At 47.7% G+C, this 26,155-nt stretch overlaps 1 protein-coding gene across 1 annotated transcript; it reads right to left on the reverse strand.

Moving 5' to 3' along the window:
- Positions 1-565: 565 nt before the first annotated feature.
- On the reverse strand, positions 566-24,968 carry Lam (Lamin). The gene is made up of 9 exons (XM_077696368.1): positions 24,354-24,968; positions 20,294-20,405; positions 17,652-17,801; positions 14,831-15,127; positions 14,507-14,744; positions 12,091-12,284; positions 11,404-11,508; positions 10,715-10,951; positions 566-3,494 (listed from the first exon to the last, which is right to left on the reverse strand). The coding sequence occupies exons 1-9, from the start codon at positions 24,818-24,820 to the stop codon at positions 3,456-3,458; spliced, it is 1,839 nt and encodes a 612-aa protein (XP_077552494.1). The 5' UTR covers positions 24,821-24,968; the 3' UTR covers positions 566-3,455.
- Positions 24,969-26,155: the final 1,187 nt, after the last annotated feature.

The raw sequence follows: 26,155 nt of genomic DNA on the forward strand, positions 1-26,155 counted from the left end.
GGGAACTGCGAGTTACTTTTTTTGGTTACAATAACTGCAACTGTTACACGTACTGTTTTCTGGCAACGTGTCTATGACTGCTTGTATGCAATGTTGCTAACAACATGGCGAAGATAGGAAAACTTAACATTTTCAAATTCTCTTATAACCAAGTCTCTTTGTACCAGTATGTCATGTAACAAGATTTTACTGTATGTAGTTAAGTTCTAGATAAATTCATAATCATTTATAACAGATAGGACGAATTCGAAGATGTACACTACACTTAGCACATTTTGTCTCATAGATCAAGCACACAGATTGCTGGGCGTCCTTTACAATACTGCTAATAACACATTCAACACCAGCATGAATGGGCTGAACTTATTTTTTTGTTTTGTATGCAACAAAACAACTATGAGGAAGAAAAAAAAAAAAAAAAAACAAGTCTCTGATACACATTTTGTGTCAATGAAGTCAAGAGTTCAGGTTCAAATTTGCACAGGCCTAAATTGCGTGCAGCACCACTACAGCAAAACCATGTGTGCAAACAGGTCTGCTACCAGTACCATGAAGACACACAATGCTGGTTTGTGGGATCTACTTTATCAAAAGCCGGCACCAAGACAAAAACACACAGGTAGACGGAGCTCAACAGCTTCAAATTTGTGACAAAACAGTGCAGCCACACTGATCTTGCGCGACTGCACATTCAACAAACGCACATCTAGGCACTTATCCGGTAAGCAGTGTGTGGGTGACAGCCTGCTTGCTGTTGCAATGTGCGTGAGAGAAAGAAACGGAGCAACGACACATGCGCAGGGTGGTTAAATATCGTGTATGGTGGGTGGTGATTCGCTCACAGAGTGCACTCTGGGGTGTGAAGCATGGCAGTGGTCACTGGCACTGTAGGTCTAGCTTTCATCAAAGAAAGGCTACCCAACGCAAACACAAAGAACACAAAAACAGCTACACAAGATTAAACAACAAGGACAGCACAAAGGCAGGCTTCCAGGCGCTACTAGCTTGATGCACTCGCAACCAGACAACTTTGTCTTGTCACAACTTTACAGGAAAAAAGCCTCAGTGTTGTAGCAATGCCAACACACTGCAGACATCAAAGCAGCTTTAAGTCGCAACATTGCTGAGCAACACGCCTTTATACCGTGTCCAAAAAAAACTGGTAACGAATCGTTGAAAAGGTAAAAGTGGCAAAATGCAAGTGTGTCGGCGCCAACAATAACACCCTGAATACCTGTTGTGCAACCTGTGTTGTGCGCGTGTGTGCACTTCAGTTTCCAAGGGAACGAGAACCACGCGTCTTTCAGGCAACGCCAACACCTACTGGCAACAGACAACTGCTAAGCTCTTTGCACAGGGCACGTTTAACTTGCACCTGATCACGCACCCTCTCGTCTGGTACCCACTGTACTCGAGCTTATATTACGCCACCTGCAATGCAAGCACTTCTGCTGCACGAAATTTTCCCAGATAAATTTTTTTTTTTAACTGGGTGCCTGAAATGGTGCCGAAGTTTATTTAGTTGAAATGCAGAGCACTAGGGCACAAGTTACGAAAGCAATTTTCAGAGACAAGCAAAATGCAGCACAGAGCACACGCACAGTCACTAACATGCAAGGACGTCAATTTGGAGACCAAATACGCACCAGGCGAGACTATAAGGACAACACTGCCATGCTCGTTTGGGAGTGAAAGTACTAAAGCCACTGCCCATGCAAAAATGCTGATGTTTGTGTGCTGGTCTACAGTTACAAGAATTTTCTATAAAAACTGATGTAAATGAGGCACCATTTTTTTTACCGAGTGATCACTTCGTAACATATGAAAAACGAGACAACGAAAACTTATGCAGCGGCATATAAGTGATGGCCAGAAATGAAAATTAGCTGGTAAAGGTGTTAAATGCGCTAACGGCCCGTGAGCTGCACAATGGCAAGGTCATGCCAGTTTACACCAAATATTTGGTTATGCATGGGCTTTAACAATTAGGCGCCACTGGATGATCAAATGAGCCTACAAACCAATTCATGTCGGATATCCAACATGAGTACCGACAGCAAAACAATTCGTGTTTAAATTTATTTGTGCATGAAAGCTTGCTTAAAGAGATGGGTTATCTATGACAGCTTATTAAACAGATGTCCTCCGACGGTACGAAACTCAGAATACTACTTTAGGAGCCTGAAGAGAGCAAGGACGTTTACAAATTTAATGGACAACTTAGGGCAGCAAGGCAGATGTGCCAAAAATACTACACGTTACAGAAGGGCATGGCCTCTGTTACTAAAAAGCCCACAAGAAAGTAAAAAGAAAAAAAAATAGGCATCAAGCTCATAAATGGCATGAAACATAAAACGAGGACCCATACACCAGCATGGGAAACAAACCGGGCACATTAAAGTCATCAAGCATAAAAACACGAAGCACCATCCTGTACTTCGACCTGCTACAGCTGAAAAACAACCAAGGCAGGCAAGGCACAAAAAACAGCACGATCAATACACAAGGAAACAGAGAGAGAGAGGAAGAGAGAAAAAAACCAGAGCAGTTTCAAAACACGTTTGCACACATCGCACAAACTTGAACATACCTTCAACTTTGTTCTTCAAAAATAGCAGCGGCTATGCAAAACATACTATAAAAAGAGGAAGCTACTCTTTCAGCACTTTTATAAAGCACGAAAAACCAGCAGCAAAATATATCCATACTTTCTTTTTTTTCCCTTTTTGTGGCACGAGAAGTTGCATTGGCATAAAAATAAAGCTATGATTCGCTCAATGCTAGTTAGCAAAGCAAATGAAAATTACACAAGTGGTACTGACTGTGCCATATGAAGGTGAAATGGGTGGCAGAATAAAGAATGCCAAAAAAAAAGGGGGGGGGGGGGGGGCAAAAGTCCTCAATTGAATCATGGGGTTAATTGCAATTGTTTCCAACAAGGATTAAAAGAAAAATGGGGATCAACGGACGAAGCTCCCTCCACCTTTTTTCTGCGGTCAAGTGCTAGTATTCACACTTCACACACACAAAAAAAAAAAATCGAAATTGCTTAGGTAAGAAAAACCAGTTTCTGTGACCTGAACAACCAGACCTGTGCAGCAGTCTTCCAGAGAGTTTTGGGGCAATTTTCGCGTAGACTAATAAGATGAGAGTTGACTTCAGAAAAAGTGCAGCTGAAATCCCTTGTGTTTACCCATAAAAAAAAAAAAAAAAAAAGACAAGAAGAAGAAGAAGAAGGGGAGAGTAAAAAAAATGAAAAAGAAAAAAAATAAGGGCAGGGGGGAGGGGGTCAAGGTAAAGCACTAGAAATAGTAGTCGTCAATTCCACAATGACACAGGCAAAACAGGCTCAAGCCGAGAAAGACAGGCGAATGGGGAAATGGCAATAAACGACTGGGATGGCACAATGTATGTCCCGCGGGGTGTGGTGATGTCTCCTCTTCCCCAGGCTCTCCTCACATGATGCTGCACCGGTTTGGGTCGTTCGGGTCCATCTGCGAATGCACAAAAGCCATCCTGGAATGTCCATGGACTGACCCAGAAGCAATATGCAGCCTTCCGAGATTTCTCAGAAGGCCCGTGGACCATTCAGGATCAGTAACTTGCAAAAGCCTCGTTTTTCAAATGCTGCAGACTTGAAAACAGGGCTAATGCAGCAACATTCCTAGCAACATTTCTTATTAACGAGTGGTCTCTTATTTGCCAGCTCAATGCAGTTCTGAGCAGCTCCAAGCAGCTGCATAAATAATTTGCCCATAGAATTTCCACGGAGTGAGCAGTTTTTTGAGGGCCACGAAATGCTCCAAGCTGGGGAATCCTCGGTATTCAATTGCGTGGAATGCATGCAGGCAACCAAGTGTGCGCTGCCATATCTGTGGCTAAGCGTCTGTTGCTAGGCGACGTTGTGCGCACGGCCCGCAGATCAGGCACCCCTCTTCTCCTCCATGAAACCGTGTGAGTGCGCCATCACTCGTTACGTCGGGCTCCGCGGGATGGCGGCACTTGTCCAGCTAAGCACGCCTGAGAAGCACATGACTGTGTTTCATGTTACAAACTTTTCGCCGAACACAAAGAATTGCGTTGAGTTCACTGTGAGTGCGATTAATAACATCTCTGTTGGCGCCACAGTTTAGAATCGGATTGGAACGGAGCAGATGACGCACGCCGGTGTCTTTTTTTTCTTCGGCGTGCGGCCGCAGTGGCCCAGGCTGCGCCATGTCTGAGGCGCATCGGCCATGTCTGTGGCCGTTTCCAGTGTTGCCAAGCGAAGAAATTGACCGCTAAACTTTTAAACGAATACCGTCTATAAGAGACCATAAGTTGCATCCAGCCCAACAGCAGGCTGTCATCTTCATTACAATTGGCCCGCTACTCTTCGTTGTCTGTATTAAATATCTATGCCCCCCCCACCCCCCCTCAATCAGCCCTTTGCTGCTGACAGAGTACCGTAAAATTCTGAGCAAGCGCCCCCCCACCACTTCAGTGCTAATTTCAAATTTCTGCGCCGTTCCGAATAAGCCCCCCCCTCCGCGCAGTTATCATGCACCACGTGCAGGCAACACTGGCTCGCCAGAGCCAGTCTAAGAATCCAATCCAATCTGCTTCAACTGAACGCTACAGGCCATTTGTGTCTTTGTTTTGGCGGTGGTAGGTCATGCATTCCGACACAGTTGCAAAGAAAATCGAGGTGATCCGATGGCACCGTGAGCACGGGAAAAACGTGCACCAGACCTCTCGACAGTTCCAGCTCAACCGAAAGCGCATACGGGAATGGGTGAAGAATTTCGACAATCTCCTGCAGCAAAACTTCGGAAAAGCAAAACTTCGACGGAAGCTAAGCAACGGCGCCCCAGTGCTCAGCGAGTACGTGGACGATGCGCTGTTTGAGTTCTTAAAGCGCGAAAGAAGCGCGGGACGCGCCGTTAGCAACCGGCTGCTGTCTGAAGGGGCTGTGAAAATAGCAAACAGCATGCAGTTGGGTAACTTTGTAGCTTGGAGCCACCACATAAGCAGGTGGAAGCAGCGGTTCGGCGTTGCAATGCGCCGCGCCATGAACGAGAGCTAGAGGACACCCGAGGAATCTGCGGAGGCAGTAAGCGCCTTCCGAACTTCCACGAACTCCCTGCGATGGCGAAACGACGCCAAAGGGCAACTTTAAGAAGCCGTCACGGCAGCAGGTCTTTGTGGCGCGCTGCTTCAAGGGGTGCGGCATTGCAAACACAATCGATGGCTCCGAGGACGGCGACCTGCACGGCGGGCTGGCAGATGTCGGAGCCGTGGTGCCAGAAGACCGGGGCGGACTGGAAGACGAGTGCGCCGAACTTTTTTTTGGCTACAGACTCTGAGGAGTCTTTCGATGGGTTCGAAAGTGATGAACAGCAGTAAGATCAAGCCGTGGCACCCGAAGACTGGGGCAGCAGAGTGCTGCGAACCTTTTTTTTTTTTTTTTGCTGCTAATTTTTTCAATGGTTTCCAAAGTAACTAACAGTAACATCTTTTGCGTAATAAAGTTCATCTTCCTAATGAAAGTTTAAAACCACGCGCACTGCGTTTTTTTTTTTCGTAAAAACAATTGTCGCCGCCATCTTGAATTTCGGTGCCGTTCCGGGATAGCGCCCCCCCCCCCCCCCCCCCCCCCTTCACTTTGCCGGTAATTCCGACTTGCTGAGGGGGGTCGCTTGCTCGGAATTTTACGGTAGTACAAGTATTGTAACATTTCCTCCCATAATGGCCAAAATTTACCAGGATTTTGGCCATCACTAGAGGAAATGTTATAAATTTTTGGTAAATTTCCTCCAAAATTTGCCTAAGATTCAATTTTCTGTACTTAGTTTATATGCGGTCTACCTGCAAAATATTATAGCTGTACCATAAGTATTTACAAAGCTATCACCCTTTTAAGTCAGCTAAATGACAATTTTTGCCCATGTTTTCACACTTCATGCCTTTTTTTCTCAGAACCAATTTTTTTCCCACGAGGTCAACTGTCTGGGAACAATACCTGGGGATGTAATGCTCAGATCTGTATCATTTTTGCTGCATTCGAGAGTTATGAACTAGACTACGCAATAAAACCACAAAAATATAGAATTTATTTTTGTTAGCACACGATTTAATGCTGTTTGTTTTACAAAAAAACGTTGGTAATTGACCTGACGTTTAGCAAGTTTACAGTGTTTGCAGAAACAAGGCTAAAACTACTGCTGTGGTGCAGTTGCACTCCCTGGTCCTTTAGAGCCCAAAATGATAAAAAGTATTTGACTATCTCATAGGTAAATAATGAAAAAATTACGCCCACCTCCCCTCGCGGGAACCCTGGTGTGATGCAACGCTGAGGAGGTTCAAGCGCAAGCAGAGAGCAACTGTCGACCGAAAGGCCACCGGAGAGCGGCACACCAGTTATATTCTAGGCACTATTTATGCGCAGCGCGCCCGAAGGAGAGGAAACCGCGGAGAGAGAGAGTACTGCACATGCGCAGCACCGCGCGCAGCGCCGCCCACCGGCGGAGTGAGAGCGCACTGGGCCGCACACGCTCTCACCTGGGCACGCGCCGGCGCCAGTGCGACTGCCGCGGCTATGACGCACCACAATCCAACACAATCCACTTCAATCCAATCCAAATCCAAGCCAAGCCAAGCGAATCCAATCCAATCCAATGCCCCTCGCGAGAGAGTGTTCGCTATCGGAGAGGAGAGCGGGAGAGTGGCTGCGGACAACGGACGCACGCCGCGGACAACGGACGCACGCAGGATGGACAGGGCCGCCGACAAGAGATGCTCTGAGCGTCGCATCTAAAAGTTGCCCAAGACGGAATGGCATAACATGGTGCACAACTCTGAAGTCACACCACATAGACAAAAACTGACTGCATATTTGTGCTCAGGACGTTAAATTGCATTTAATTTGTAAATTTCAATCACATGGGTTAAAAAATAAAAATATCTTAAGTTTGCAATTTGGCCAAGCAAAACTTGGCCGAGCGGAGCAACGAAAATGAACTCAGAAATGCGCACTACGCAGTTCACCATCTTGTGTTGCCACAGCGATGCCCAATCAGGAGGGTCGTTTTAGTGCACCCCAACCGGAGGGCCCATAGTGCTCCAGCATCATTTCTAGCTTAATTTGTACAATGTTCTTTTTCTGCCGTTCGTGCATTTGTGAATTAATGAAGGTAAAAGAGATCAGCGTAACCGGCAAGACGGTCGCTTGGCCGATCTAATGATATCAAAATGGCCACACCCGGTAAGCACCGTTATGGAGATGCAGCGCTCCGAAAATTGCCGTTTTTTCGCCCTTGTGTGCTGATATTTTGTCACTGCGTACTGGCAAAAATATTTTTTATGCCACCTTGCGACAATTTTTAGTGGAAAAACTTCGCAAGAGCACAGAATAGAAAACATTGAAGCCGAATATGCGGTTATCAAAAAAACAATGTTTTGTTCATTCTTCCGAAGTTGAAAGCCGCGTCCCCCTTAAATCTACAGGTCTGCTATGTAATACACTCAGTTTGTTTTATCAGAAGTTGTCATGAGCTTCTTAATTTTTCCGTGCACAAAAAAGCTCAGAACGGATACCCTTTCAATATCACCATCAGCATGACGCCATCTGCTCCTGGCCCCAAACAGCCAACGTCAGGGCTCCCGTGAAGTGCCCAACGCCACGCCAACCACAGCCAGCATGATCCAACCGCAGTGCGTTGCACGCTGGCTGCGGTTGGTGCACACGCTACGCCGTGTGTATCACGCCACAGTTTTGGCACCGATGTCATGCTGCCCGGGCACGTGGAAATAGTGGAAACCACGGCCAGTCTGGGTGTGCAGGTGCGTGCAGATTGACAGTGGTGCGACAAGAACGGTGATGTCACAAGCACCGTCCTGTCATTCAGTTTGTGTTATCGAAACGGAAACTGACACGAATTAGCGACGCTGTAAATAATTATTTGCGCGGCAATCGACCATCTAATGTGCCATTCTATGATTAGTGAACTGGTAGGCACCCATAGCAGCGGAAAAACGTAACACGAGAATTTCGTGTCAGTACTCTCTAAAGTTGGGCAACTTTCGGTGGAATTTTACGTCGTACCGTAGATTCGGAAGGTATGGTTGGTATCTGGGAGCCTGCTGGACAATTTCGAAGTTGGCAGATATGCACAAGGCTGCCCCAGCTTGCAAAGTAACCACACAATTCGTGCCCACAACAGTTAACCGTGTGGAAAAAGGAAGACAGGAGCACTGAATCATGCATCTCATGAAGCAGTGACACCCTAAGCTTTTCTCTCCCTCTTTAAGGGGGGACGTGGCTTTCAAAATCAACTTTTTTATTTCTTTGTGGATTTTGATGAAAATTGGCACAGCAACTGGAAATGCTTCTGTGATAACACCATAAAAATTTGAAGTTAATATTTTGATAACTTTTTTATGTATGAAATTTTCTTTCTGTTCCGCTTGTACCGAGCTTGAGCGGCTTATAAAACACGATAGAAAACTTGTTCGAAGTGCTTTGCATTCCCAAATGAATGGACGAGGTCGTGACAGTTTTAGAATTTTTTTTTTACAACACAATGTTTTTTAGTTTTCATTTTTTTAGAGGTTAATGTGCAACAGGCATGTCAACTGTGAACGATTATTTGAATAAAAAAATCACAAAAAACAAATCTGGAAAACTAAAAGTGTCACGACCTGAACAGTTCATCAAGGAATGTAATGCAAGAAACGGAATCAAAATAGACCCAGCAGTCACGAAGAAATCCCTGGGACAAGCGACACAGGTGGCAAAAAAAACTGTTTTGAGAAAACGGCTTCCGAAGTTGCAACATAGGTTTCACATATCAAAAGTCGTCACGGTTGTAGCCTTTCATGTCCTTTTGAACATGGGGCTTCTGGAAGGCCTTGCCTTGAAATTGGAGTGCCTTTTCAGCCTTTCTCTTTCCAGAAAACATCATTTTCAGCTCCTCCGTGAAGAGTACATACCCCCCTTTGCAAACCAAACGGAGGGGAGATGGGTTTCAATGGGCTTTCAATGCAAAGTAGGTTAGTTGGTTGGCTGTATCGCACTGGACAACCTCCTTTTGCAGTGTTGTCACCATGGCAACAAGTTAAGCATTTTTTTAACTTAAATTTGAACATTTTTGGCTTTTTTTTTCATGTTTTATCTTGCCTGGCACAGCAACTTAGTACTCATAGTGCAGGTGTTCATTGCCTAAAGTTTCCATACCACAAGGTTGAAAATGAGCTACTTTGAAGCTTGGTAGAGTATTCTGCATAACTCCCAACTTCAATGCAAGAGCATATTTTTTTTACTACTTTTGACATTCAAGGCATCCAATATTTCTCGCAGCACAGCCAGTATGCCCTGAGCAATGGTATCAATAATTTCCCTAAAAAAAATCACTGTTAAATGCTGCCACAGTAACGTACATTTTTAACGCAGAGAGCATATTTTTATTCCTATATTACTAACTCAAACCTGTTTGCATGAAAATTACAAGTGCACGGGAAACGTTGCGCAAGAAAGGCGATATGGCTCGCGCGCATCGCAGCGCACGCTTACCGCGACATATCGAGCTTTGATTATACCTGATATGGCTGGTCAGGTCGCTTTTAAGATTAAAACTAACGTCGCAGGCATTAATTACAACTACTGGCGTTCAATCGTAACCGGTTGCCCAGTCATGTGATGCTCCAATGCGCGTCGGCTATGCCGTGCGCGCCGCAGCGTTTGACGCGTCGACCGTTTCTTTCTCGAGGCTAGCGAGCCCACAGTCAAAACACAGCAATAACTAAGCGTGTACACATCGCAAATCCGACTAAAAGTTCACTTCACGAACCGCTATCGCAAGCGCGCACACCGCGTCACCCTCCAAGGTCTGGCGACGGTAAAGTCACGCGCACCACGAAGCGTTCGATGACCTCCTCCTTTCAAGCCACACAACTTCCCGTAATCTGGCTCGTTATCTCCGGCATTCCCACCGCGATAACGTCCGTGTTGAATGCCATAGATTGAACAGAAACTCGGCCGAGCGAAGCGGCGAAAATGAACTCAAACCGCTCGCTACGCAGCTCAGGCAGCCGCCATCTTGCGTTGCGCCCGTGACATCCAATCAGGAGAGTCGTCGTTCTGCGCCCCGACCGGAGGACCAATAGCGCTTCAGCATCTATTTCTAGCTTCGTTTGTGCGTCGTTTCTTTTCTGCCGTTTGTGCGTTTGTGAATGAACGAAGATAAAAGAGACGAGCGGAACCGGAAAAACGATCGCTCGGCCGATCTAACTATATCAAAATGGCCGCGCCCGGTGGCACCGTTGCGGAGATAGAGCGCTCCGAAAATTGCCGTTTTTTCGCCCTTTTGCGCTGATAGTTTGTCACCGCGCCTGACAAAAGTATTTTCTTATGCCACTTTGCGACGCTTTTCAGCGTAAAAACTTTGCAGACGCACAGAATAGGAAACATAGAAGCCGAATATGCGGGTTTCAAAAAAACGATGTTTTGGTCATTTTTCCGAAGTTGAAAGCCGCGTCCCCCCTTAAAAACTTGTCTCATGTTGGGCCTTCCATGTGCAACCCAAGTCCCCCGTCCTTCCTCCTCCCGCCATTTTCTGATAAGGCACAGTACCGTCTAGATAAAAAGTCTGGTAAGCGGATATGTGCACAGGAAGTGGCATGCAGTCTATTGTCACACTGCACTTCCCCGTTCAGTGTGGGGTGAGAGGGTACGCACGTTGTCGTGGAAGATGTGCTCGCTGCGGAAGCCCGAACCGCTGGTGCCACCGCCCATGCCCGAGCTGCGCTCTGAGAGTCGGCTGAACTGGTGCCGCTTGCTCTCGCGGCTGGCCACCTCCTCCCCCTCGGCGTTCAGCAGAGCCGTGCGCTTCTGGTCCCCCTTGGGCCACTTGGTGGTGCGCATCACCAGCTCTGCCGGCGGGTTGTGCGCCACACCACAGTCGGGGCTCCAGATCTGCAAAAATGCAGGCACACCACAACTTACTGCCTTGTCCAACCCATTGCGGGAACAGGAAGGATTGTCAATGCAATTCCAACGTGCCCCCACACTGCCCCCTGTACACCCCCGTTCATGCTTTTCAACCCCCTTCCCTGTGCTTTTTCAGCATCAGACGCAATGATGAGAGTGCAATGCCAATTCTTTTGCACTACCAAGAGTCTCAAGGAACTGCCCTTCGCTGACGACTTCACCGATGGACTCACAAGGCTTGCAATTGCCAATTCACTCTTTTCGAAAGGAATCGTGGAAGTAAATTAGAAGCTCACATCCCTGCAGCTTTTGCAACTTGATTAAAGACATCCCACTGTTGCTTTGACAGGATATGAAATGTCTTTAAAAGAAAAGCCCTTTTAAGCCCGGCATTATCCGATATGAGAGCGCAAGGAGCCACTCTGTCCCACACATACAGTGATTGTAGCCCCCGGTTTGATGGTGTGGGTCCGGTGGAACTTGAAGGTGAACTCGTCATTGCCAGCTTTGCTGTGCACACGCCAGCCAGCCAGGGACACCTCCTGCAATCGAGAACAGAGCACCAAGCCATCAATGCCTCACACACAAAGCTAAAGGCAGAGAGCTCACACGCTGCTACATGGCAGAACTGCACAAACTTGAAAGAACAAGAACAGTACAGCAGGCAAGACACTTTCAACATTCTTAAATATGTTTAGGGCAAAAAAAACCAGACAGTACACTTTCAACACTTGCTGCATCTTAAACAACTGCTGCTACTGCCAATGGCATATTTCTAGCTTTGAATGTCAACTTACCAACACAAGCCGGCCTATCTTTGCCCTTTAGGACAGTGTTCCTTTATTAAAAGTGCTTGAAAAAGATGCTATCATTGGCTGCCACAACCATTACAAATCTTGTGTCTGAACAGGACAGTGCCCAGGAAAGGGCACGCAGTGAAGTGAACCATCAATAACAGATTAAAATAGCCGCGTCTTGCTACCTCAATAACCTATTTCTTATAGGTTAACATTTTAATTCCCGAAGAAGCTATTACGTTTAGACCCCCTGGCTATGCCATTGGCGACAGTGTGGCTGCCCAAGCACTTTCTCCAGCCAGATGCAGAGGCGGGCGGCCCACCCACCTTGGTGCCCTTGTTGTGGAGGGTGACGTACTTCCCCTCGATGCAGTGGTCGGACAGCTCCAGGTCGCCCTTGGCCGAGGCGCTCACCTGGGCGTCCGAGTTGCTGTGCTCCTCCCGGTGGGACATGAAGGTGCGCTTGCGCTTGGTGCCCCGGTGCGGGGTCACAAACATCTCCGACGTCGTCGGGCTGGCCGCTGGGCGCAGAGAACACGGGCAGCTCGCCGTCAAGTAAGCAGGCACCAACACAGCACTTGCTTACAGAGAAACACCTTTGACATGCCTCGCTTTTAGAGATCTATTCACAGGCGCTAATAGTTTAGGTAATTCAATGATGATCAGTCACATAAGCGATGTAAACTCCAAACTTCCTACTTTTGATGCCAGTGCTTGCGTATAGCAGGATCCGTCGGCCATAGCAGCCAGTATAACATTGCCTCTCAGGTCACTTGTTTCCCAATGTGAGATGCCTGAGGCATGTCAGCCAGAGCACACCACACCACAGAGCAGTGGAGAAACTAGGCACCCTAGGGGCCCTAACCATGGAGGCGTAGGAACAACCCTTGCGAAGGCTGTACAAACCATGTAAATCGTTTAGTAGAGTTTCTGTGTAAGAGACTCTGCACAGCGAACACTATCCAGGTTGGCCGCATGTGGAAATGCTAGCGGAAGGGGAAGGGCAGGCAACAGCAACAGGAAAGTGGCTGCTTCACCATTATCAGCTGATATAGCAAGCAGTGTTATACAGTCAAAACCTGCAATAACAAATCCGCCGAGAAGAGGGGAAAAAAAAAAAAAAAAAAAAACCGCTCTTGCGGGAATTTGGTTGCCACGAGTATGAAACATAACCGACAGAAAAATGGCCCCCAAACTGAAAATTTACTTCCGAAAAAAGGTTACGCTCTTTTTGGAGCCTTACCTTGCAATAACTTCAAAGCTCAGCTCTCACACTACAAGAAGTGCTTCAGCGACTGAATCATGTAAAATGCATCCAGAACATCCTGCAGGTTTGCCTTCTCTACAAGCTCTTGTCCCTGGTCCTCGGCGCCAAGTACGCCCCTGCATGCAAGCAAAGTCCTGCTTCTTCTGTTGAGAAACTTTTCCAGACAGTGGCGCCTCGTCGTTACAATGCTGTTCACAAAACTAAGTGAGCACCACTTTGTTGACGTCCAGAAAGGCCACAGCTGTCACTGTTTTGTTTTGTGCACGTGTGCCATTAAAGAGTGGCGTCTTTGCTTTTCAAAGTGGTAGAGCGAGCTGCAGGCAGCTTGAAACTCGTCGGCACCATCCTCCCTTCTTCCACTTGGGCCACTGCTGCCTTATCTTGCAGAGACAAAAACTTCCGATTTCGATTCACAGCAAACGTGCCGATGGCCGCACACATATCGAACACATGTGCGATGTTCGGCGGTAGCCGGCTAGCGTAGCCGAAGCCAAAGACGTGCCGTGAGTCACCACCCTGACCAAAATTGCGTCGCCCCTTGGTGGTGTCACTGCGAGGCTGCCACGTTGCACGGTTTTATGTAAACAAATATGGTGGTGGCCATGCAAGTGCACTGTGGCAGAAGTTTATGCACTTTGAGTCCGAAAAAAATGAATTTGAGCACTATTTGGACACTGTTAGCCTTAAATGTGTAGATAAAATGTCGATCGGACTTTCAGCGAATTTTTTTAATGTGGGATCGCTTACAAAAAACATTTCGTTGCCGTGAGACATGAAACACATGGGCCTCTATAAAAATTTGCTGGGGATCCGAAAATATTTCATTGCTGCGGGAATTTTGTACTCGTGGGATTTCGTTATAGTGAGGTTTGACTGTACAGACGGTGCTGTTCCAGCACATCCTCCTGTTGTGCCACGAGGCGTGTGTAATTGACACTGTTGGCCTCGGCAGCTCTAGGCATAGACTACCGGCAGTTGTTACTGCGAAGGGAGAAATCTGATACTGCAGTTGCTCAGGTAGGGTTGAAATGATGGGAAATATATGAAGACTCTGCTCAAAGGTGAAAACAGCTGTAGCTCACACCAAATTCAGCTGAAATTGTTATTTGTCATCCTAATTAACATACACGAACACAGCCCAACTCAACAGACACAGCTTCACATAACGGCTTTACTACGAAAAAAAAAAAATACAGTAAAAGTAAATACTGTTTGTACAGTCATCGTTTAGACATTATAAGATTATAAATACAGCTCCAATTTTCACACTGGCCAAGATGCTTTTTATAGCCCCACTAGCACCTTTATCCTGTCATGTGAACTCTACAGAAGACAAATGGAACAGATAAATGTAACATCGCACGGATTCAGTCTATCAGTAGTGGTGTCACAAAACAAAGTCACTGCCACTTAAACGTGCCCGGGATGGTCTGAGTGGCTCGAGAAAAAAGTGCATCCCCATCCTCCTGCCCTAACCGGGAGTGATGTTGAGCCGGCTCTCCTCGCCCTCGAGGAGCTTGCGGTAGGCGGCAATCTCGAGGTCCAGGGCCACCTTGATGTCCAGCAGGTCCTGGTACTCGATCAGCTGCTGCTCCATCTCACTGCGCAAGCGCTGGATCTCCTCCTCCTTGGCACCCAGGGCCCGTGCGTGCCACTCCCGCTCCTGCTCCAGCAGCCGCTCAAGGTCCCGCACGCGCGCCGACAGCGACTGGTTCTGCACACGGAAATAGCCATCGCAGGGTGAGGACCGAGGTCACCCTCTAGGACCACTCTTCAATCTATCGACCGAGGCACACTCACCTGTGACTCGAGCTCGGAGCAGCGCGAGTTAAGTCCCTCGAGGCGTGTCCTGTAGCTGCGCAGCTCCTCCTGGGTGACGGAGGAGTCAGAGGAGCGCCGGTCCAGCATCTCCTGCAGGTTGCGCATCTTGTCCTCGTAGATGCTCTGCATCTCCTCCCGGTTGATGCGCATCTCCGTCTCATACTGCTCCCGCAGCTCCCGCAAGGTGTCTGCCATCTTGCGCTCGTAGTTCTCCTTCAGCCGGCCGTCTATCTCGGTAATCTCCGTCTGCTTCACCACCCGCACCTCTTCCAGCTCCTGTTAAAGGGGGGCAGAGAGAGGCATGATCATCCTGCAGCAACGGCGACATTTTATAAAATGACACCTGGGGGCTCCCCCATCTGAACATGGAGGCTCACTGAAAGGTACGGGTACCCAATACCAACATTGGCCAGAAGGCAGACCACAAGTTCTACAGCTAGACGGCGCAGGGTGCATTATAAGTTGTTCTGCAGCTAGACGGCGCAGGGTGCATTATTTTTTAAATGCAAGTCAATTGCGGTTGAGCCTGCGAAAAGAAAGGAAAAGGAAGAAAATACTCCTGCAGGTTTAACAATACAGTAGACTCCGGTTAACATGAACTCCACAGTTAAGACAAACAAAGCTTGTGCTCTCTTGTAACATCCACAAAGCAAAAAACCTCCGCTTAAAGTGAATTTCTGATAATACGAACACATTTTGACAGTCCCTTTGAGTTTGTCTTAACAGAAGCCTACTGTACAAACGGAACACAAAGAAAATGAAATCCTTCCTCCAAAAGAGCCACACTAAATAATTATTAAGATCAGCTTCCTTACGCATCTCTTGTTCTGTTCACATTGCCTGCAAGCAGCAAGATCCTGACACTCCTGCTCTGCCTTTTCATTCGTTGTCCAGACAAGTACAATCAGGTGCGAGAGTGTCCAAGCATTTCTTTAATTGTAAAATTTCAGTATTCCAGATCCCCAGGTCATACACACATAGGTGAGCGAGCAAGCGTGCGCACACGCACACACACAGAGGGGGAGGAGAGAGAGAGAGAGAGAGAGAGAGAGAGAGAGAGAGAGAGAGAGAGAGAGAGAGAGAGAGAGAGAGAGAGAGAGACCCAAGGCTGCTGCCCACTTAGGATATTTTAATTTGATTAGACCCTATTGTATACAGTCAAAGCTCAATGTAATGAAATTGGTAAAATTCGTAATTTACTTCATTACATTTAAAATTTGGAGTTAAAATGAAGTGTTAACTACTCGAAGTGGTTCCTGCAAGCAAAAACGTGGTGCATATGCAGGACTGGAACACTGTTCCTGTTTCTGTCGGAGCTTAATCGTCTACGCAGGCATAAGCGTGAACCACATGGAGCTTTTTCTGCTTCCAAAAAGGCCTTGCAGCCTCAGGTGCGCTGACACAGCCACGGAGGAGACCACCCGCACGATGCGGCTAACTCCAGTGACCACATCTAACCACTCGTTGAAATGCGACACGGGCGGCAAACGAAGTTTTCATGTAGGCAAGAAGGTGATAATGCGGGTGAAATTTGCACCATAAAACAGCATCCACGCCGGTTAGAAAAGCGCACATCAAATATCCTCCGCAATGGTAAGCCTAATCGTCTCTGGTGGGGCCAGCCGGCATCCCCAAGCGCTTCAAAGCTCCTGCCATAGGCTGCGCGCATGTCCACTGGCGAAAGTCATCAGGCTCCTCTCCTCCCACTGCTGCGCGCGGCAAGAGTCGCTTTCTGGCCGGGACAAATGCTGCCGCCTGCGCGCAATCGCGGATGTGGCCGTGAAAAAATGCACACGCAAGGCTCACTTTCTGGAACGATGGAACCCAAGACGCACGAAACTCAAAACGAAGGGCGAAGCAGTGGCATGTGGCGCCCGTGGCGGTGCCATATGCAGTTTCTAGGCAAGGAGCTCTGTGGCTCGCTGCATCCATGGCACTGGGCGGCCCGTGTCACCGTTTGTGCTTTATCAAGACCCTGTTTCGGCGCTTGCGTCTCTCAAAATATACATTTACAACCAAAATTTTGTGCCTAGTTGTTGATGAAACTTTGTTACATTGAAATTTCTGCAAATGGGACTTCGTTACATGGAGGGTGAAATACGTGGTGTGCACACATTTGAAGTTAAAAAAAATTACGTTGTTTGTTACATCAATGGTTTTGTTACAGTGAAGTTTGTTTCACCAAGGTTTGACTCTATTCTATTATTTCAGATTTCCAAATAAAGATCTCGGAGCCTGGGCACTGAGATGCGAGTCTGCTCGCACATTTCATTGATTGATTATGAGGTTTGACGTGCCGGTGCTACACAGGTGAAGAGGCATGCCGTAGTGGAGGGCTCCGGATTGATTTTGACCACCTGGGGATCTTTAACGTGCACCAAAATCTCAAACACACGCCGTTTTTGCTTTTAGCCACTATTAGAAAAGCGGCCGCCATGGCCAGGAATCGAACCTGCATTCTCGGGGTCAGCATGTTTGCACATTTCAGATTCAAGTACATCTTGGCTCAACGTAGCCCAAGCATGGCCGTGGGAACGTCAAATAGGCAACAGAATCAACAGCTGGACTAGTTGGTTTTGTTTAATCGTAGCCACAGCGAGAAAAAAAGACACGGACAGTTTTGAGAACCGGGACACATTGAAACCAGTTGGAAGTGAGCACTGTCGTGTATGTGCCTGCCCTCTTTTTAAAGACGTCTTTTTGTGTTGTGTCTACAATGGGTCCACTGATCCTGCTCCTCCGCAGCCAACCGCACGGGTGCTCGTCACAGGGGGGACGGGGAACCAAAAGACACACGCACCTTTTCGTAGAGGGACTTCTGGAAGTCCAGCTCCTCGTTGAGGGTGCGGGCCCTGTTGCTGAGGTCAGCAGCACGCAGGGTCTGGTCCTGCAGGTCCTTCCTGAGCTTCTCCAGCTCCTTGGCCATCGCGTCCCGCTCACCCTCGGCATCCTGCACAGCAGCAGCAGCAGCAGCTGATTCAGCCTCCCTTCCGGAACACGTGCACGGCAACAATTTACAGAAGAACTCTGGGTGATGAGCTTGGGTGCGCCCTTTTGCGAAAATACCGGGACTGCTACAAAGAACACGCACAAAGAAAGGAAAGAGGAAAGGTGAAGGCAATGCTATCTCTACACACACAGCTTGTTTGGAAAAGTCTTCAGGGCGATAGTATGACCAAAAGGCCGGTGCTCACACCACTGGTCCCAGATGAGAAGTACGCCACCATCATTGAGTGATACGGACCCCTCCCCCCTCTTCAACCCCCTCAATTCCAATGCACATAAAATTGCAAGTGCAGCAGTCCCCCGCAATTGAAACTATGCACTAGGCATCAAGGCAACTTAGTATAAACTTGCTGACACAACGATGCTGTGAAGATAACCAGTCCCAACAATTCCAATTCCCCCAGCATATTCATATTCAGTTAGAGGCTGAACTCCCCCCCCCCTCCATGCTTCATTTGTCTTGAATAGGAGTAATCTGGTCGAAGTAAGCAGCAATAGAAGAGGACATTTTCAATCAGTAATTAGAGCCACTAACAACACCACAGGCTAAACAAGCATTTAGTCAAAGGTGCTTGTCAGTAGAGCTGTGCTCGCCAAACATGTCTTCTCAGTCCCATGTGTACTATGTAATAGGTAAGCAAGAAAAAAAAAGCTACTTTTGAACAACATTTCACGGCATAAATTCATGGCACAAAAATTTACTTTGCACCGAAACCCTATAAAAATGCAAAATTAAGTTTTCATTTGATCTGGCGCTTCAGCTGTTCTTACTTCATAATTCAGAACCCAAGCCAAGCAACCACTGCACTTTCCTCTGCATCTAAAATATGCACAGGAAGAACAGCCACCTGCAACGCACACCTGCACAGTTTGTAGGCACCTGCTTCTCAGCACAAATTCTGCCTATCCTCTGCTGTTCTGTCGCTGTCCTTGCCCTTACGACCCACACAAGCTGCTGCTTTGCCAACAGGCTGCCACACATCCTTTTGCCAAGCACAGTTCGCAATGATAGGAATGCACCCATCACAAGGCAGTGGTGCCTTATTGGCAGAAGGGAGTACTACACTTTAGATTTCAACCTTGCGCAGTTTGCCCTGAAAGTCCACAATCTCCAACTTATGACAGCTTTCACTCGCATCTGCCTATCCGCCCAGGCTACGATACTATTTGACGCTACTACCACGGAAAGTGCGAGAAAACCGCTGTTGCATTGGTGCCCATGGCTTACTTTCTCCCAGTTCTCTGCAGGCTTTCCTTTGCAGAAGCTGATACATGTGCTATAATGACGCAGCACTGCGTTCACCATGCAAGTTTAGACTTTTGTCTTCCCGGTCACTTCAGGGACAAGAACAAATGCAGCGCACACCGCATATGCAGCATTCTCCAATGTAAGGTACACGTTTATTGGCCAATGCTTATTTTGAGGGACAAAACAAGGGGCAGGGGGGCAGACCTCTTTGCTGTTGGTGAACACTGGGCTGTGCAAAACCAAACAAATTAAAGCCGTTAAACTCAATGTGAAAGCTGCCGGAAGTGCAGAGCAGTGATTCGCCATAATGGGCTGTAGCGCCGTTATCCGCTCACTGCTACCACCCAACGCATTTCAAATTTCCCGCCTTCGCAGTGCTCGCTTGCCCCCTGCCTGAAACTGCAACGGCGGGAGTTCTGTTCTTTCTGTGCTTGCTTTTCCTCCCGCACATGCCGGCGTTGCACCGCCACTTTTTTTTCACTTACTATTGTAAAAACCAACCCAACGAGCATTCTTAACTAAATGAAGGCGGACGCTGCCGGTTAATTGCGTATATTTTGCCTCAAAGGTACCTACACTTTTCTTTGCGCTAAATAACGGGTAGATGCATTGCAGGCGCCAGCGGTTCACAAGTTTCGAACTATTATGACTATATAAACCGCTTGGCTTTTGAAGCCTCTGGGTTACGCCGCGACGACAGCCGCTACGACAGAACACCATGTGGCTCCAGTTGAGTCCAGCGAGCGAGCTACGATGACAAGGCGAGCCCCTAAAGTGCTCTGCACTTAAAAGTTTATGAAGACGATTCCTGATTGGAAAAAGGTAATGTCTTTGAGGCTGTGAATGCATATTGCGTGTATTACTTCGCAATCAGTTTATTTTGGAGAGCGCGCGCTCTCCAAAATAAACACTTGAGTGAGTGCTCATGGTGCATGCTCTTTTTCGCCCCCCCTTGACACCAGATATGCACTACTAATGTTCGGAAAATGTGGGGTGACACCACAAACGCAAGAATTCCCAGTGGGACCAGTGGACGCAGAACAACAATTCTGTAAAAACCCTACAGGGAAATCCAATGAAATCAGCAACCACGTTCACGACTGAGAAAAAGAGATGCGGGCATCCATCAAAGTGGATGTTGCAAATGTGACTGAAAACTCCCCAGGACAGAATGCGGTGCAGCTCACCTTAAGTTGTGCAAGTGCCTGGTTCAGGCGTCCCTGCAAATCCACAACTTGAGATTCCAGGCTGGTGGCACGCCGCTCCGCAGTGCTCCATTCCCGTTCCCGTTTGTTTAGCCTACGTAAGAAGACAAAGGTGCCACAACATGAAAGAGCATTCCCAACAATTGAAAGGGGTTAAAGGGGAAAGAAAATACAAGTTGCCCTACACCGCACTCAAAAAGCATTACACTCACCATTTTACTGGACATGCAAAAATTGAAGCCAGGTGTGATGATAATTCTAATGGCTAATCTAATTAATCTAATATGAATTTTATCTAATGCTGGCTGCAAAATTTTTTTGTACAAACTAATGACAAAAGAAATTAATTAATCTGTTGAAGTCTAGGCACTCCTGAAATGGCTGCACTGTGCACGAAGAGAATGCCTAGTGCCCTTAGCGGATGCTGCCATACACAATGCCGCTGCAATGTCCCACTGGTTTGCAACACAGCCTCAAAAATTTCAATTTCCACCATGAGAACTGCTGCCTTCTTGCTTGTACAAATGCTCGTTAACTCGTGAAGCTAAGCCTCATAACTAGCAAGTGTGTCATCATGACAAAAGTAAGTGAATCAGCGGGGAGGACGGTGAAAACTTCTGTGCACTTTTTTTTTTCAGAAATCAAAAAATTTATTTAGGTCAGCCGAAAGAACTCACTGGCCTATGCGTCTTTGACTTCAATCTCGTAAGGTCTTTAGACAATGTTTCCAGCTCACTTCAGCATCCCTCTAAGCTCAGTGTGACGGTTGTTTCTATTGTACAAAGAGCACGTTGTGTAAGCCATGTTGTGCAAGCCATTCATCCGCCTGGATGCAGGTGTCCCATGACCCTGCCATCACGGATGATTGACCTGAACAACTCGTGACGACAGCCAGGGTGAACGATAATCGTGCGGGCTGGCAAACATTTTGCCAAACCAGCAGCTTTTGGGACGTGCCCGCTAGGATATGAAGCAGCGGGCTCAGACCCCCGACTGCAACTATATCTCTTTAAAATTGCACCAGGGCCCGTTTGCCCGTACGCATAAGTTCCTGATAACGAATAAGACGCCAATAAGTTGAATTCGCCACGGCAAATAAGCCGGTTGCGAGAAAACCCAACAGAAACGCTACCTTAACCGAGCGTTTGTATCAGTTTCGGGCAAACGACTTATTACCTATACAGCGGTAAAGTCGTAGTTGAGAACTTATTCCTCCACTTATCGCGTTCGGGCAAACGGGCCCAGGAGTCACAGCTGGAAGTAGAATAAATTTCCTACAATTTTCACCTCAAGTGACATTTATTTGCATCAGGCTAAACACAACCTTTTCACTGAAAATTTCCCAAAAAACAAAAATATTTGATTGCATAATAAGGCTGCAGCATGAAACAACTCTACTCTCTCTGGCAATTACAAAAATGTGCTGATTACAAAACGGTTGGCAGTGGTTTCAGGTGCAGAGAAAAAGATGCACCCCTGCATAATTGTTTGATGATTATAATCGGACAATTGTTTGAAACGCTACGAAAATTGGTACAGATGCGAACTACAGCTGCGCATCCATGAAGTTGAACTTAGAGTAAATGAGCAGATGCTTCCACCTCAGCCTACAACAAAGGCCACCGGAATGTCGGCAGGTAAAATGTGAGCCTTAACCTCATTTTTGTGCTGTTGATGGCAAGACAAAGGTTACTTAAAGGAGTACTGACCCGAAATTTTTATGTTACGTTTTTTTCGCTGCTATGCGTGCTTACCAGCCCACTAATCATAGAATGACAGATTAGACGGTCGAGCGCAGCGTAAACATTCATTTACGGCGTCGTTTATTCGTGCCAGTTTCGGTTTCGACAAAAAAACGCCGAGCGGCCGCCATGACAGCATGTATCACATGGCGTCACCATTCTTGCCGTATCGCTGCCTCTCTGGAAACGCGCGCGAGCAAGCGCACGCGCGCGCCCAGACCGGCCGAGGTTTTCGCCGTCCCCACAGGCCCGGGCAGCATGACGTCAGTCCCAAAACCATGACGTGTACACACTCCCGAGCAGCGCGCGCCAACCACAGCCAGCGCGTCGGCTTCGTCACGGAAGCCCCGACGTCGGCAGTTTGGGGCACGTAGCAGATGATGTCACGTCGGCCCGCTCTGGGCTTTCTCGTGCGGGTGAAGATTAAACTGGATTTTAAATATGTTTCGCTGAACGGTTGCTGTTGAAACTTGCTGGGAGATATCTCCTGATAAAAAGGAAGCGTTTTACATAGTTATCTCAGCTTTGAAATTTCGTGTCAGTACTCCTTTAAGTAAAATGCTTCTTGCATCTCAAACCGTACTAATGCTCCTCATTAGGGGCAAAGCCCCTTAGCGGCTCGGGCAGTTGGAGTCTCCTGTCGTCGTCGTTTCATGTAGCTACGGTACTAAAACACCGAGACACTGGTTTTCCAACGCCTCGCGCTAGAACACTTCGTGCTTCAAAGACACGAGACTTTCACAGCAAAGCTGTATACCTCTACCTCCCAACGGTTTCATCTCGGTTGGAAAAAAAACGCCAAGGCGCCATGCTTCGTTCCTACCCAGGTTTCATGTAGTGGAGATGGCCCGGGATTTTTTCTTACAAAAATCAAATCAGACTGACAGCCAAATACGACCCAACTTCACAAATTTACAAGCATGAAATAGGCTATATTCAGTAATTATTTTCATTTCTGTGGGTGGTCTATTCAACTATGCAGACAGTAAAAGAAGTGTTAACTACCAATCAGTCCCAAAAATTTTTTGATAACTGGATACATGTCACATGTTTTTCGAGAAACTGGCCCGTCGTTAGTTGGATAGTAGGCCATGCATAGGACTCCATTTTTCAGTGCGTACCAACACTGAAAGTAACCCTCTGGGTGGTTTTCAGGACTAAGTGAATACTGAAAACCCGCGAATATTCAGTGAAATCAAGCACCTCTTACAGCAGAATTCTGGTAGCAGACGTTCCTTTAGAGCATTTGTAGCACAAAATATTTTCTGCTCAAGTTTGGCTTGGCAGCTTCTGGAGTGGCCAGTCTTGTAAAAAATATTCCCTTTATTTTCTTGCTATTCTCAAAATTACAAAAACCGCCTTTTCTGCCATCAGTTTCCCGCGCGCGCAAGCAGCATGAACGTACAGAACATTCATCGCTAGCAGGTTAAATAATTCCTGCACGCCATTTCGACAGAATTTTTTTCTTGGTATATTACTGAATTAAGAGGTTTATGTGTTCCATAAATCTGCATGACGTCAGTTACGACATGGTTTATGCAATAACTAATTGAAAACGTAGATACGCAGTTCCATTGCACGCAAGGCCGGATGAACGCCGATTTACTTCAGGCGCTGAAATGAGGTACCGAAAAACATCCATTCCATGGGACAGCACAAACACCGAAAACACGGTACCATTCATATATTCTCGCCACACGAACAGTTCAATGATGACTGAGATCATTGAACTTCTCAGTGTTCGTTCCTTCTAAATACCTCGATAGCCGGTTAGGCGATAAATCTCTCGGGTGACAGGGGCACAATCACATCGCTTATCAAACAGCGACCTTTCCGCTGTCTCTCGACAGACGTTCAAAAGTATTTGACTGTTCCCTATCGAACGTTTACCGCCTCCACACGTCACACCGCGCTTCACGCTCAAGCGTCACGCCTTCCAGCTAGTTTCGATATGAGGCAACTCTGAAATGCTCCTCCCACACGACGGCGTTACGTAGCGGCGGAAGCCACGTTGGTTTCATTTCCGGGCCGGCTTTTCCGACTCCTGCCGCCGAAGCGCTGGATCAGCGCTGCCTGAAAGAATGTGCGCGCTGCCCGGAAAGGACTGGACGATGCCCAACGCCCATCCAAGCGTGCCCGCTTCAAAATAGACCGGACGCCAACTGTACGCAGTCAAAACGATACTAAGCGGTTAAAGATGGCGCAGAAACCGACCCACTTGGAGGCATCCCAAAATAACATAATAAAGCACACACAAAAAAAGAGACCACACATGGTCGAGACGCTGAGCGGCAACTTACTTGGCCTGCAATGTCTCGGCTTCGGTCTGCCATTGCTTAGCCTCAAGTTGGAGCTTGGCTTTTTCGCCCGCCGTGAAGTCGACGGCGCGCCGAGCATCGGCCAGCTCCCGCTCGTAGAGGTTCTTGACGCTGGTAATTTCACGCGTCCTCGTCTCCTGGCTCGTCTCGATCTGCTGCGTGAGCCTGCTGTTCTCCGTCTCCAACTCACGCACCCGATCGATGTAGGTGGCAAGCCGGTCGTTCAGGTGTGCCAGCTCGTTCTTCTCCTGAATTCTGGTCACGCGAGACTGACTCAACGGCGAGCGCGAGCGCCTGTCGTGCCGTCCGCTACTGCGGCCACCATCCGGCGGCGTCTGATACCCGGCGCCCGCCGGGTTCTCATCGTTGTCGCCACGGTCTTGCGACGCCGACGAGCTGTGCGATGTAGTCGTGGTGACAATGGTCTTGCGGACGCTTCTCGTCGCCATCTTCGAACGCCGGTGTCACGGCTGGGATTCGTCCGGCTCCGCGTTGTGAAAAGAAACTGTCCACAACGATCTTGCGCCTCGCCCAACAACCGGCACCGCCAAACACAATATGGCGAACTGCCGCCACTGCCGCCACCCGTACACTTTACAGGGTCATGTATTATTTGGCCTTTGCCAGCGAATCCATAGCGGGCGGCATAGTTTCGGATCCATTCACAGGGGGCGCGCCTGGTACACCAAAATTACTAGACGGCTCTGACAAAAAGGCGGCCTTGACAAAATTTAGGTAATGCAATCCTTGTTTTATCGCCTAGAAAATAAAGCTTTATTTGCAAATGTCTTAAGTTTATTAAATTACTGTGACTTAAAGTGATGTAAATTTAGGCAATTTAGGCTTCTGCGTTAGATATGAACACGGTGAATGACCAGCAGACGACGCGTCACGGAGGTAATTTGCAACGCTTGTACAACTTGGCACCGGCTGCCTTCCCTTGTTCTCTGTGTCATACGCATTCCTAAAAATACCGGTATTTTACCGTTTTCGTCGTGCTTATCTTCATACCAAGCGTTTTAAACTGGCCACAAGAATTTGTAACCCGCCATTCCAGCACACCGCTCTCTCTAGAGCAGAAATTTCCTAGGGGCTGCCTGGGGCGCCCTTACGCGGCAGCTTGACTTAGCAGCATTATGGCTGCATTGCGAAAACCATTCTCTGAAATGCAGGCATGGCTGGAGAGTAGGGTGGTAGTGTCACGATTCTGCGTGGGTTCCTCAATCACAGTACGGATACTAGCACAACGTGCGAATTAAAAACCTCGCTGAAGAAATTCAGGGGTTTAGCGCGCTGTTTTATGAGCTACCAGAGAAGGGGAGTAAAATTCGCAAATCCCCTTTTTTGATGCAAACTCGAAGAGAAGCTTTGTTTTACTGGTTGTCATAAATACTGCAATGGGTTGACTTCACATAAGTGCTTTTTAACATGACTACTGCTACGTTTTTGTAGTTGCGTCATTTTGCGCAAATGCGGCGAGGAATGCGGCGGTACAGCACGTGCGGCGCATGTGACCTAGTAAGTTCCCAGCGGGAGCGCCGAATAAAGATGCCGTTTGACCTTACGCACTCAGTTCAACCGTTCAACAGTGTTCGCACCAGGCTGAGACTTCTCGCCCTGACAGTGTGCCCGGGCTATTAGTGTACGCCTACTAATGAGGACATACGCCAACGAACATGCAAATACGTGCTGCTATAAAAGTGTAGCCACGCCACGCTGTCTGCCTTCGTGCGTGATGTCATCTGAATGCATGACATCAGAAACGGCGCTACGATCGATGCAAG

This window comes from Haemaphysalis longicornis, unplaced genomic scaffold (assembly GCF_048455015.1).
Source record: "Haemaphysalis longicornis isolate Haplotype H1 unplaced genomic scaffold, Haemaphysalis longicornis Haplotype H1 scaffold_199, whole genome shotgun sequence".
NCBI classification, from domain to species: domain Eukaryota; kingdom Metazoa; phylum Arthropoda; class Arachnida; order Ixodida; family Ixodidae; genus Haemaphysalis; species Haemaphysalis longicornis.